Here is a 13688-nt window from a genome sequence, read left to right on the forward strand (position 1 = left end):
TGCAAATGTCCTGTCTTTATCCAGTGAATGATTTATTGTTGGTTTTGGGATACTTTCAAGCAACTTACAGCTTACATTTACATAGCGCCATTAATGTGGATGTAAAAACATCCAAAGCTGCTTCACAGCAGCGATTATCAAAGCCACATCAGGAGATATTCGATCAGGTGACAAAAAGCTTGGTCAAAGTGGTCGGTTTTAAGGAGCGTCTTAAAGGAGGCGAGTGAGGTAGGGAGGTGGAGAGGTTTAGGGAGGGAATGGCAGAGGGCCTAGACAGCTGAAGGCATGGCCGGTCATGATGAAGCTAAGGAAATTGGGGAAGTATGAGACCATAACTGGAGGAATACAGAGATCTCGGAGGCTTGTAGGACTGGAGGAGGTTAGAGATAGGCAGGGACGAGACCATGGAGGGATTTGAACATGAGGGTGAGAATTTTAAAATTGAGGCATTGCTAAACCGGAAGCCAATGTAAGTCAATGAGCCAAAAGGTGATGGGCAAAGAGGACTTGTTGCGAGTTCGGACGTGGCAGCAGAGTGTTGGACCAGCTTCAGTGAACATGTAAACGATGACAAGCGATTTGAGGGTGCATTTCTCGAATCTCAAGATGCTTTTATATTTACAATTTACCCCATCTCCCTATGTCCCAGCCTCCTATCCATGTGTGTTTTCTCTGATCTGTTTATTTATTTTAATTCCTATATCTTTAAATCCCATGCAGACTCCGTACTTCTGGCCTACCCAGGAATGGCCAGCAGAGGACACAGACTATGGTAAGTGCATTCACCAAGATGTTCAATGTAATCATCTCCTTCCCACACATACCAACTCTCAGATGATCAACAATAAGGTAAATTGATTAATGCTTAAATAAAACAGAAGAAAGAACTTACATTTATATAGCACCTTTCACGGCTTAAGCATGTCCCAAAGTGCATCACAGCCAATGAAGTACTTTTAAAGTCTAGTCACTGTTGTAATCTCGAAATGCTTGCCTTCTTTCTTTTAATTTCTGCTATGGAACAGTGAGTTGATGAATGAAACTTTTGTTTAACAGCAATTTATTTGGCAAAGAAAAATATTCGCAAGAAAGGTATATTAGAAGAATATGAGAAGGTGAGACTTGTTAAATTTCCCTTTAACACAGGTTTATTGCTTTCTGCTTGCTGTAAACAAGTTTCTTTTTTCTCTTCAGCAATCTGTGATTGTCTACGAGCAAGTGAAAGTGTGCCCCTGGAATCTTGGGTCCCACATCTCCCCTGCACAGTCCCGCACTTTCGGTTTTGAGCCTCACACACGTGGTGTTTTCCCAACTGGGACCCACTTCCCGAGGGACTTGGTCATCAAGACTCACTCACTTCATCCATCACAGTCTCCTTGTTACGGTACACTCTCCACAGATATCCACTGTTGTCTCAGCAGATATCCAACACCCACTGGCACAGGATATTACACCAGGACACAGCCTCTGCTCCTGTACCACCATTTAGCCCCATCCTTTGGCACAATCTGCTTCTTAGAATCACAGAATGGTTCAGCACAGAAGGAGGCCATTCAGCTCATCGTGCCTGTGCTGGCCGTTTGAAAGACCAACCCCTGCCTGGCTCTTTCTCCATCGTGCTTCAAAGCTTTCCAGCCCATTTATCCAATTCCCTTCTGAAAGTTACTATTGAATCTGTTTCCACCGTCCATTCAGGCAGCACGTTCCAGATCCCAACTCACCGCATAAAAAAATATTTTCCTTCTGTCGCTATGATTAATTGATGAATAAAACTTTTGTTTTTAACAGGGATTTATCTAGGAAAGAAAAACATTTCCTCATTGTTTCTTACCACCAGTTGCCCGAAATCTGCCTCCTCTGGTTACTGACCCTTCTGCCACTGGAAACTGTTTCTTCTTATTCAATCTATCAAAATACTTCATAATTTTAAACACCTCTATTAAATCTCCTCTTCTCTGAGGAGAGCAACCCCATAAAGGATATGAGTTAAAGCAATCCAACAGCTTCATGGGCACTTTAACCAAGACGGGCTATTTATATGTGGGGATATTTTGAAATTAATTCAAGTTCACAAACTGCCTCTGGTGGGATTTGAACTCGAATGCTCTGGTTTGGCAGTCCAGGCCGTGGGTTTCTGGTCTAGTAACACAATCACTACACTAGCAAGCTTCTAATGATAGATATTAAACAGGACACCAGGAATGGTTTAATGTGTGACAAATTCCGTGGCAAAATCTGTGCCAGCCAATCACGGCTTATGTGACTGCAGGATATCGGGAGGAGTTTATCGTCTCTCCCGGACGGTGTTGGTGGGATCACAGACACGACGATTCCACATAAGTGGACACAGACAGCCCAATCACACAGTGGATTATTGGGGACCATGTGTGAATGTGCACTGGGGATCTGGCTAATTCACTAACCGCCCCAACATCCTCTGCTATTGATTACAGACAGGGGCTGCAAGGTTGCCAACTCCGATTAGATGTATTCCTGGAGGTTTCATCACATGACTGCCCATCTCCAACCTCCCCTCCAGTTTAAGATACTTTTCTTCCCCCATCTCTAATATTTAAAAAAATAATTAAAGTACAATTTTTTCAGTGACCTCGATAATTTGTTTTCTCCCCCCTTGCCTGTCTCAAGTTATTACTGTTTAATTCCTGGAGACTCCCAGTCCTGGAGGGTTGGCAACCCTTAAAGATATAGCTCCATAATGACATAGTGAGCAGAATGAGAGCAGAGCTATTTAAAGGGGAAGGATTTTATGTGTTTATTGTTTCTTTTTTTAAGGAAAATTACAACCTCTTGAACAAGAAGATCAATCACAAGTGGGATTTTGTTATCATGCAGGCAAAAGAGCAATATCGGTAAGCTCAGGCAATTGCTGAAATTACCACACATAAATGTTCAATCCTTTCTTATTTAGAGGGTACTGGATGCTTGAGAATCAGTGACAACAGAACTAGGATCCAGCTCATGCATTTTCAGATTACGTCATGGAGTAATTATATAAAAAAGAAATAACCTGCATTTATATAGAGCCTTTCACATCCTCAGGATGTCCCAAAACATTTTACAGCCACTGGGGTACTTTTTGAAGTGTAGTCACTGTTGTAATCGAGGGAAACGCGGCAGCCAATTTGCGCACAGCAAGCTCCCACAAAAAGCAATGAGATTAATGACCAGATCACCTGTTTTTTTTATTGAAATGAAAAGTGGAAGATGCTGGAAATAGCAGGTCAGTTTGGACGGGTGCTTGATGGTCGGCGCAGGCGCGTCGGCTGAAGGTTCTGTGCTGTAAAACTCTATGACTGTATGTCAGGCAAAAACTAGGAGAGAAGAAAACAGAGTTAATGTTTCAGCTCGATAACCTTTCATCAGAATGTGGAGTGTCTTCAGCACATTCGCTCTTTATTTCAGCTTTCCAGCATCCACAGTATTTTGCTTTTGTTTGGTTTTTTTTGGTGAAGTTGGTTGAGGGTTAGATATTGGCCTGGGCTCCAGGGAGAACGCCCCTGCTCTTTTTCGAAATAGTGCAGTGGGATCTTTTAGATCCAGCTGTGAGGGCAGACGGGGCCTTGGTTTAACCTTTCATCTGTGTTTAGTGATGTTGGTTAAGGGATAGCTATTGAGCCAGGACAACGTGAGTCTGTGCTGAGAAGTGTTAGCCATTAGCAACGCCGATTCATAAACCGTGGGAGCATAGCTCGAGCAATTTATTCCTCATTAGTGTAGGGTTAGAACAGATTTTCCACCTGCACGATGCTGGCATTTTCTCTTATCGGGAAGAAAATTGCAGGCCGCATGTGTGTTATTTCCCAGTCGGGGCAAGCGTGACGCCACACTCAGACTGTGGAAGTGGACACTTCCCTGTGTGTGTAATATAAAACATGGCCAGCAGAGGGGAGTGCTGAGTAAAAGACGGGAAGTGTGGGTGCGTTGCCATCTGGGGTTCATGTTGCAGAGTTTTCGTGGCCGAGCTAGAACTTAAAATCTCCTGGGAAAGAAAGAACTTACGTTTATATAGCACCTCTCACATCCTTCAAGACATCCCAAATTACTTTACTGCCAATTTGTGAAATGTAATTACTGTCGTAGGAAATGTGGCAGCCAATTTTCACACAGTAAGATCCCACAAACAGCAAAGTGACAATGACCAAATAATCTGCTTTAGTGATGTTGGTTGAGGTACTAAAAGTTGTCCAGGACACCGGGAGAACTCGCCTACTCTTCCAACACTGCCATGGGATCTTCTACGTCCACCTGAGAGGGAAGACGGGACCCCGGTTTAATGTCTCATCGGCAAGACAGCACCGCTGACAGCCCAGCACACCCTCAGTACTGCTCTGTCAGCCTGGATTCTGTGCTCAGCTCTCTGGAGTGGGACGTAAAACCACAACATTCTGACTGGGAGGTAAGAGTACTTCCCACTGCACTGTTCCAAAGCATCCGAGTCCTTTCAGAAAGAACCCATCACACATTAATTTGAACCATCAGTATTCATTATGAGGCCCATGGGTTTGCAGAAGTTGCAGTCCAGAGATTTGAGCACAAAATCCAGGCTGACACTCCAGTGCATTACCGAGGGAGTGCTGCACTGGCTTTTGGATGTGACATTAAACCGAGGCCCCGTCTGCCCTCTCAGTTGAGATCCCATGGCGTTATTTTGAAGAAGAGCAGGGGAGTTCTCCCCAGTGTCCTGACCAATGCTTATCCCTCAATCAACTTCACACAAACTGATTATCTGGTCATTATCACATTGCTGTTTATGGGATCTTGCTGTGTGCAAATTGCCTGTTACGTTTTCCTACATTACAACAGTGACTACATTTCAAAAAGTACTGTAAAGCGCTTTGAGATGTTCTGCAGACGTGAAAAGCGCAATAGAAATGCAAGTCCCTTTCCAAACGCAACAGATACTCCATCAGTATCCGCACAAACGTTATCCTCAGAAGTCAGCAGAGTGAAGCTCGAGAGAGAGTTTTTGAGGCCTGTTATTTCCAGAGTTTGAGGCAACTTGAAAATCATTCCCAGTGTGGCAGCCATTCACTTTGAAAAACTCTGAAACCCTGGATTTTCAGCCCTCAACCGGTTCCGGGATCGGAGGTGGGCGGAGCTAAGGATAGCCCCCACCGGCCAGTGTGCCAGTTCCCGGCTCCATCCCACCTCTGGGCCATTTTTGCAGAGGCAGGATGTGAGGTGGCAGAGCTACCCATCCACACACAGCGGACAGCCGACACAGCTCAGTAAAAGCCTATTGAGGCCTATTAGAGGAGGCCGACTGGGGTTTTTCAGTCGGCCTCCAGGTTCCCGCAGGCAGCGGGAGTGGGAGGAGGGGATCAGTTTAGGTGCCTGGAGTCAGCCTCTCAGCATCAGACCTGGGGCCAGTGCTCCAGACAGGCTGGAGGCCCTCTCGGCCTGCCTGGGCGCAGGTGCAAGCACAGGCCGCCCTGTAGAGGGGCTCCCCCCGCCCGATCCCCAACTTCACTGTGAGGTGGGAGTAAAAGCAGACACTGTGCAACAAGGTAAGGAAGGGAGAAAGGTGGGACAGGGTAGAAGAGGAAGGATCTCCAGGAGGCTGTTGAAGGTGGAGGAGATTCTGTGGAGAGAGCTGCAGAAGGAGGGAGCATAACAATGAAAGGAGGTGGTGCTGCAGAAAGATCCGGAAACAAAGTTAGGTTGATGTTGGAGAAGCTGAGCATGGATGCAAGGCTGGAGGAGATTACAGAGACAGGGTAGGCGGAGGTGAAGCGTCGAGAGTGCAGAGGGCACGGGCTATGGCGCTTCCTGTGCAGAGGTGCCACCCTTGGAATAAGCCATCAAACCTGCAGCCACCGGTCAGTGTATTTATCAGATGTGTTGTGTTACTGCGGAATTTACATTTTCAAAAAATAATAAAAGTCCAAACTCGGCGGGGGGCGAAGGGGCTGGATTTTGTTCTCCCCCAGGCATTGGGTTCTGTGATGGGGCGGGGGGGAGCGGAGCGGGGGCCTGAAGATGGCTCCGGATGAGGTCGGCCATGGACCTTGATGCAGGAGTTGCCTGGCCCGATCCTCCCAGTGATGGCGAGGCTCCATGGTCCCCCCCACCCCCTCCCCCACCCCCCCACTGGGCGACAGGGCCACAATTTAAATATTCAAATGAATAAAATTAATAATTTTTTAAAATTCATTCATGGGATGTGGGCGACGCTGGCCAGATCAGCATTTATTGCCCATCCCTAATTCTCCTTGAGAAGGTGGTGGTGAGCTGCCTTCCTGAACTGCTGCAGTCCATTTGGGGTAGGTACACCCACAGTGCTGTCAGGAAGGGAGTTCCAGAATTTTGACCTAGTGACAGTGAAGGAACGGCGATATAGTTCCAAGTCAGGATGGTGTGTGACTTGGAGGGGAACTTGCAGGTGGTGGTGTTCCCATGTATTTGCTGCCTTTGTCCTTCTAGTTGGTAGAGGTCGCGGGTTTGGAAGGTGCTGTCTGAGGAGCCTTGGTGCGTTGCTGCAGTGCATCTTGTAGATGGTACACACTGCTGCCACTGTGCGTCGATGATGGAGGGAGTGAATGTTTGTAGATGGGGTGCCAATCAATCGGGCAGCTTTGTCCTGGATGATGTCGAGCTTCTTGAGTGTTGTTGGAGCTGCACCCATCCAGGCAAGTGGAGAGTATTCCATCACACTCCTGACTTGTGCCTTGTAGATGGTGGACAGGCTTTGGAGAGACAGGAGGTGAGTTACTCACCGCAGGATTCCTTGCCTCTGACCTGCTGTTGTAGCCACAGTATTTATATGGCTACTCCAGTTCAGTTTCTGGTCAATGGTAGCCCCTAGGATGTTGATAGTAGGGGATTCAGCAATGGTAATGCCATTGAATGTCAAGGGGAGATGGTTAGATGTAGTTCTGAAGAAGGCTCACTAACCTGAAACGTTAACTCTGCTTCTCTCTCCACAGATGCTGCCAGACCTGTTGAGTATTTCCAGCATTTCATGTTTTTATTTCAGATTTCCAGCATCCGCAGTATTTTGCTTTTATTTTGGTTAGATTCTCTCTTGTTGGAGATGGTCATTGCCTGGCAGCTGAAGATGGTTGGGCCTAGGACACTACCCTGAGGAACTCCTGCAGTGATGTCCTGGAGCTCAGATGATTGACCTCCAACAACCACAACCATCTTCCTTTGCGCTAGGTATGATTCCAGCCAGCGGAGGGTTTTCCCCCTGATTCCCATTGACCTTAGTTTTGCTAGGGCTCCTTGATGTCATACTCGGTCAGATGCTGCTTTGAAGCCAAGTGCAGTCACTCTCACCTCACCTCTTTTCAGCTCTTTTGTCCATGTTTGAACCAAGGCTGTAATGAGGGCAGGAGCTGAGTGGCCCTGGCAGAACCCAAACTGAGCATCACTGAGCAGTTTATTGCTAAGCAAGTGCCGCTTGATGGCACTGTTGATGACACCTTCCATCACTTTACTAATGATTGAGAGTAGGCTGATGGGGCGGTAATTGGCTGGGTTGGACTTGTCCAGCTTTTTGTGTACAGGACATACCTGGGCAATTTTCTACATTGCAGGGTAGATGCCAGTGTTGTAGCTGTACTGGAACAGCTTGGCTAGGGGCGCGGCAGGTTCTGGAGCACAGGTCTTCGGTACTGTTGCCGGAATATTGTCAGGGCCCATAACCTTTGCAGTATCCAGTGCCTTCAGTCGTTTCTTGATATCACGCGGAGTGAATTGAATTGGCTGAAGTCTGGCATCTGTGATACTGGGGACTTCAGGAGGAGGCCGAGATGGATCATCAACTCGGCACTTCTGGCTGAAGATTGTTGCAAATGCTTCAGCCTTATCTTTCGCACTGATGTGCTGGGCTCCCCCATCATTGAGGATGGGGATATTTGTGGAGCCACCTCCTCCAGTTAGTTGTTTAATTGTCCACCACCATTCATGGCTGGATGTGGCAGGACTGCAGAGCTTAGATCTGATCCATTGGTTATGGGATCGCTTAGCTCTGTCTATCGCATGTTGCTTATGCAGTTTGGCACGCAGACAGTCCTGTGTTGTAGCTTCACCAGGTTGACACCTCATTTTGAGGTATGCTTGGTGCTGCTCCTGGCATGCCCTCCTGCACTCTTCATTGAACCAGGGTTGGTCTCCTGGCTTGATGGTAATGGTAAAGTGGGGGATATGCCAGGCCACGAGATTACAGATTGTGATTGATGAGGACGAGATCAAGTATGTTTTCCCCTCGTGTTGGTTCTCTCACCACCTGCCGCATACCCAGTCTAGTGGCTATGTCCTTTAGTACTCGGCCAGCTTGGTCAGTAGTGGTGCTACCGAGCCACTCTTGGTGATGGACATTGAAGTCCCCCACCCAGAGTACCTACTGACTACACCCTTGCCACTCTCAGTGCTTTCTCCAAGTGCTGTTCAACATGGAGGTAAACTGACTCAGCAGCTGAAGAGGGGCAGTAGGTGGTAATCAGCAGGAGGTTTCCTTGTCCATGTTTGACCTGATGCCATGAGACTTCATGGGGTCCAGAGTCAATATTGAGGACTCCCAGGGCAACCCCCTCACTACTGTATACCACTGTGCTGCCACCTCTGGTGGGTCTGTCCTGCTGGTGGGACAGGACATACCCGGGGATGGTGATGGCAGTGTCTGGGACATTGTCTGTAAGGTTTGATTCCGTGAGTATGACTATGTCAGGCTGTTGCTTGACTAGTCTGTGGGACAGCTCTCCCAACTTTGGCAGAAGCCCCCAGATGTTAGTAAGGAGGACTTTGCAGGGCCGACAGGGCTGGGTTTGCTGTTGTCGTTTCCAGTGCCTAGGTCGATGCCGGGTGGTCCATCCGGTTTCATTCCTTTTTATTGACTTCGTAGCGGTTAGGTACAACTGAGTGGCTTGCTAGGCCATTTCAGAGGGCATGTAAGAGTCAACCACATTGTTGGGGGTCTGAAGTCACATGTAGGCCAGACCAGGTAAGGACAGCAGATTTCCTTCCCTAAAGGACATTAATGAACCAGATGGGTTTTTACAACAATCGACAATGGTTTCATGGCCATCATTAGACTAGCTTTTAATTCCAGATTTATTAATTAAATTCAAATTCCACCTTCTGCTGTGGTGGGATTTGAACCCATGTCCCCAGAGCAATACCCTGGGTCTCTGGGTTACTAGTCCAGTGACAATACCACTACGCCACCGCCTCCCCTAGTCTATTTACATAGTCTATTTATATCGACTTACCTGTGATCTTGAGGGCCTGCCGCAATCTTTACGTGGCAGCCGGCACTCCCACGCCTGCAGATCCCCGTCTGGGGAAACGAGGCGCCACACTGGTGGGGAGGGAGGGGGAGGTATGTTTGTCAGTGCGGGAGGGGGAACGGGGCCAGTTACACGTAATGGGTACAGGGGATGGTGGGAAGGGTTGAACCTTAAACTTTGTGCATTTTGGTGGGCGGAGTGAGGTCAGATGTAAAGCTAAGTGTTTTGTTGGGGAAGGGGCAAATAGTTATTGTAACTGTTATTGGGGGGGTGGGGGTTGGGAAAGGGACGTTAGAAATTTATTTATTTAATTTTGGGGCATCGGACTTCAAACATTTAAATTAGGCGGCAGGGCCGGCTGCCCTTTAGAAATGACACCAGCACCTGCGCACAGGCAGCTGACGCCATTGCCGGGGACGGACAGCCCACCCTCTTCATGAGATTGCGGGGGATGGGGGCGAGCCGCCCCGACTACTTCAATGAGCCACCGCGCTTGAGATTACAGTGGGCTCTTAAAATCCAGCCCAAGGTGTGTGAAATGATTTCATTGAAAATCTCACAGCAACAACAGCAGTTAATCAGAGACCGCAACAATCTACAGTCTAGAACTGCCCCTCTTGTGGTCAAAGAAAAATACTGCAGATGCTGGAAATCTGAAACAAAAACAGAAAGTGCTGGAAATACTCAGCAGGTCTGGCAGCATCTGTGGAGAGAGAAACAGAGTTAACGTTTCAGGTCATTAACCTGTCATCAAGCAGTTCAAGTCTTAAGCTCTGAAGATGGTTGGTGTGGGGGTGGTACATTAAATTCCCCACTGGTGGTGTAGCGGATGCAGTTGGCGTTTTGGGCAGCAGAGTGGAATAGCCTGAAATCTCCGCCATTGACATCCCTCAACTTGATGAGCGTAATAAAATGAAAATGTTAAAAGATGTAAAGGGGGAGAAACAAGAAACATTTTAAATTGTAATTGTAACGTTAGCTGGACCCCAATGACACAATCAACTCTTTGCTGAAATCGCAGTTGAACTGGCATTCAGACACTCAGTGAACGTGCAGGTATTGGCGCATTCTCACACTGCTGTCCACAGTCCAATGACAGTCAAATGTGTTTCAGAACGGATTTACTCTATAAATTGCTCCTTTTTGTTTTCTTCACCAGGGCTGGTAAAGAGCGTAAGAAGGCAGATAGGTTCGTTCTGGACTGTCAGGAGAGAGCCTACTGGCTAGTGCACAGACCAGCGGTGAGTACTAATCCCATATCAGTGACTTGTCAAGGTGTGTCTCAAATATGAGCACATATACCCCCATAGAAAGAAAGATTTGCATTTATTCAACATATTTCACAAACTTACGACGTCCCAAAGTGCTTTACAGCCGATGAAGTACTTTTGAAGTGCAGTCACTGTTGTAAAGTAGCAAACATGGCAGGCAATCTGCGCACAGCAAGATCCCACAAACAACAATGTGACAATGACCAAATAATCTGTCTTTAGTGATTTTGACTGAAGGATAAATATTGACCAGGACGATGTGCTGTTCAGAATAATGCCATGGGATATTTTACGTCCACCCAAGAAGAGAGACTTGGTTTAACGAGAAGGAGTGGCACTAGGTGAATTGCTCTTTCGGAGAGCTGGTGCAGACATGATGGGCCGATTGGCCTCCTTCTGCACTATAACAGTTCTGTGATTCTGTCACAACTGAAAGACAGCATCAGCAACAGTGCAGCACTCCCTCAATACTGCAATGGAAGAGTCAGCCGAGACTTTGTGCTCAGGTCTCTCGAGTGGGGCTTAAACCCACTCACTAAGAGGTGAGAATGTTACCCACTGAGCCACAGTTGGCCAGTCATGGACAGTACAGTCACAATGGACTGAATGGCCTCCTCCAACGCTATAAACTTCTAATGCCTCAGATTCCGTTCTTTTTAAATAAAAAGAAACAAAAGATTTGAATGCAGCAGTCACAGTCCAGAATTGACCCTTTGTATAAAACACCAAGAAATCGCTGTGTGAGCTTTATATTGCTGGCTAACATTGCGTCGTTTTTTTTGGATTTTTCCAACAGCCAGGAACTCTGGACGTCCTTGATTATGGGATTAACCGTGCAACGGATCCAAATGCAGACAAGGTAGAGCAGGTGAGCCCAGCTTCGGGGCCTGTTCGGCGGCTGCTTTCAGGGAGCTGTCTGGTCAGCCTATCGTGGTGCACGCGGAGGCAGTCTCTGTCTGTGGGTCCTGCGGCCATTCCCACCAATGGCAGTGCCCCCGGCACACAGCCACACCAAGGGCACCTTGGCGCGCTATTCAGCTGCGGAAATTGCTTTGAATGCACTTTCACAAGCGGTTCCTGATGCGCGCATGACAATCAGCGTTGGTGACCTATTCGACTGCGGGCAGCATCAGTCCTGCCCGGACAACCACTTGCACCAGGGGTTGGGGGCGTTGCTAGGACAGTGATCAGAAGCCGGACCCCTGGATAATGTTTCCACCTCCCAGTCTAATGGGGAGCCAAGACTGATCATTGCTACGGATAACTCAGCACACACCACTGCTTGAAGCTGAGATATTCTTCTGCCATTGAGCGAGTTCAATCTGTTGGTTTCACTCTGCGTGGGACGGGAGCGATAGGCCATCGATCCTAATGGAAGAGAAGGCTGATAGCTCACAGGGCAGGAGCTCCCAGCTTGGCTTCGGGAAGTGCTTGATGGAATTTTTATACAAGGATCAATCCAACTCAGGGCGATGGAACTCCAGCTAATGGCAGGAAAGTGGAATTGAGGAAGAGGATCAGCCATGATCATATTGAATGGTGGAGCAGGCTCAAGGGGCCGAATGATTTACTCCTGCTCCTATTTCTTTATGTTCTTCTCAGCTTCAGTGACATGCCCTTGGAGTTTGTCAATTCCCTTGACTACACGGACTGACACTTTTAAGAGACAGGTTGTGTCGTCACTGAAAGGCCATCACCATTTTATCTACTGGCATTTCTTTCAATTGTACCTTTCATTTTCTGTCCCTGTGTAGATTCTATAAGTTATTTTACTGATATGAGGAGGACCTTGCGATACCAATTTATTATTGGCCAATGAAGGTGACTGCAGTATCCCACAGCTATTGAAGCCCTGAATGAGTTAAGGAGCTCATCCTCCTCCCTGACCAATCGGCTGCTATCACTCCTTCCCCCTTGACCTATACCAAGAAAGTCTTGCATTGATATAGCACCAGTCACGACCGCAGGATGTCCCAAAGCGCTTTACAACCAATGAAGTACTTTTGAAGTGTAGTCACTGTTGTAATATAGGAAACGTGGCAGCCAATTTGCGCACAGCAAGCTCCCACAAACAGCAATGTGATAATGACCAGATCATCTGTCTTTAGTGATGTTGGTTAAGGGACAAATATTGGTCAGGACAATAAGATAAGTGTTATAGGAGCCGGCAACTGTGAGGCATTTAATTTGCCCCTTTTTTTACTCTAAGCGGCTTAACTAAAACAACAACAACTTGTATTTATATAGTGCCTTTAACATTGTAAAATGTCCCAGGGAATGATTATCAAACAAAATTTTACCTGGAGCCACAGAAGGAAATATTAGGGTAGGTGACCAAAAGCTTGGTCAAAGAGGTAGGATTTAAGGAGTGTTAAAGGAAAAATAGAAAGAGGTAGAGAGATGGAGAGACTTAGGGAGGGAATTCCAGAGCTTAGGGTCCAGGCAGCTGAAGGTACGACCACCAATGTGGAGTGATGAAAATTGGGGCATATGCAAGAAGCCAGAATTGGAGGGGTGCAGAGATCTCAGAGGCATGTAGGGCTGGAGGAGGGGCAGAAGGATTGGTATTAGCCAGTAGGGATCGCAAAGGAAATTAAACCTCGGTGACGGGAGCTATGGGGGGGGGGGGGGGGGGAATTTTATGCTGGCGGCAGGGGTCTTGATGTCGAGGGGGAACCAACGCCGAGATCCCTGCTTTGCCTCTTTTCCGGAAGACCTGCTGCATTTAGTGCCAATGAGGCACTTAAGTGGACAGCGGCAGGCCTTCCATACAATTTAGGACCCCGTCGCCGGAGGTCCCGCCCCTTGGAGAGCTGCTGGCCAATCAGAGGCTGGAAGCTGCAGCGCCAACGTGGAGGTGGTGGCTGCTGCTGGAGATGACTGTGCTGGAGGCTGCGGATCGTCCCTGGACCCAAGCCTCCGGTAGGTCAGGGTGGGAGGGGTCTAGTGGGGAGGGAGTTGCAGGGGAGGAGGGGTGGAGGGGGTCGACAGCGGGTCTCCCCTTCCTGCTGCCGGGTCCCTCGTTCAGGCACTGTGCCTTTTAACAAGAGACCCCACCCCCTACCAGAGCTGGGAAGCAGCCTGTGCGGTTTTCCGTGCCGTTCACAGGCCTTCCCGCCTCGGACTAAATTTCAGCGGAGCCGGGATGGTGGCGGGAACTCCGCCC

General features: G+C 48.0%; 1 protein-coding gene across 1 annotated transcript in view; it reads left to right on the forward strand.

The window, feature by feature from the left end:
• The window catches only part of rgs9b (regulator of G protein signaling 9b), a 166137-nt gene that overhangs the window by 51625 nt on the left and 100824 nt on the right, over window positions 1–13688 (forward strand). The window contains exons 5-9 of the mRNA XM_068058719.1: window positions 721–772; window positions 1057–1115; window positions 2794–2870; window positions 10411–10492; window positions 11319–11390. Of these exons, the coding sequence (XP_067914820.1) occupies window positions 721–772; window positions 1057–1115; window positions 2794–2870; window positions 10411–10492; window positions 11319–11390 (342 nt within the window). The remainder of the gene's footprint in view (window positions 1–720; window positions 773–1056; window positions 1116–2793; window positions 2871–10410; window positions 10493–11318; window positions 11391–13688) is intronic.

The sequence above is a fragment of the Heterodontus francisci genome, chromosome 26 (assembly GCF_036365525.1).
Source record: "Heterodontus francisci isolate sHetFra1 chromosome 26, sHetFra1.hap1, whole genome shotgun sequence".
NCBI lineage: Eukaryota > Metazoa > Chordata > Chondrichthyes > Heterodontiformes > Heterodontidae > Heterodontus > Heterodontus francisci.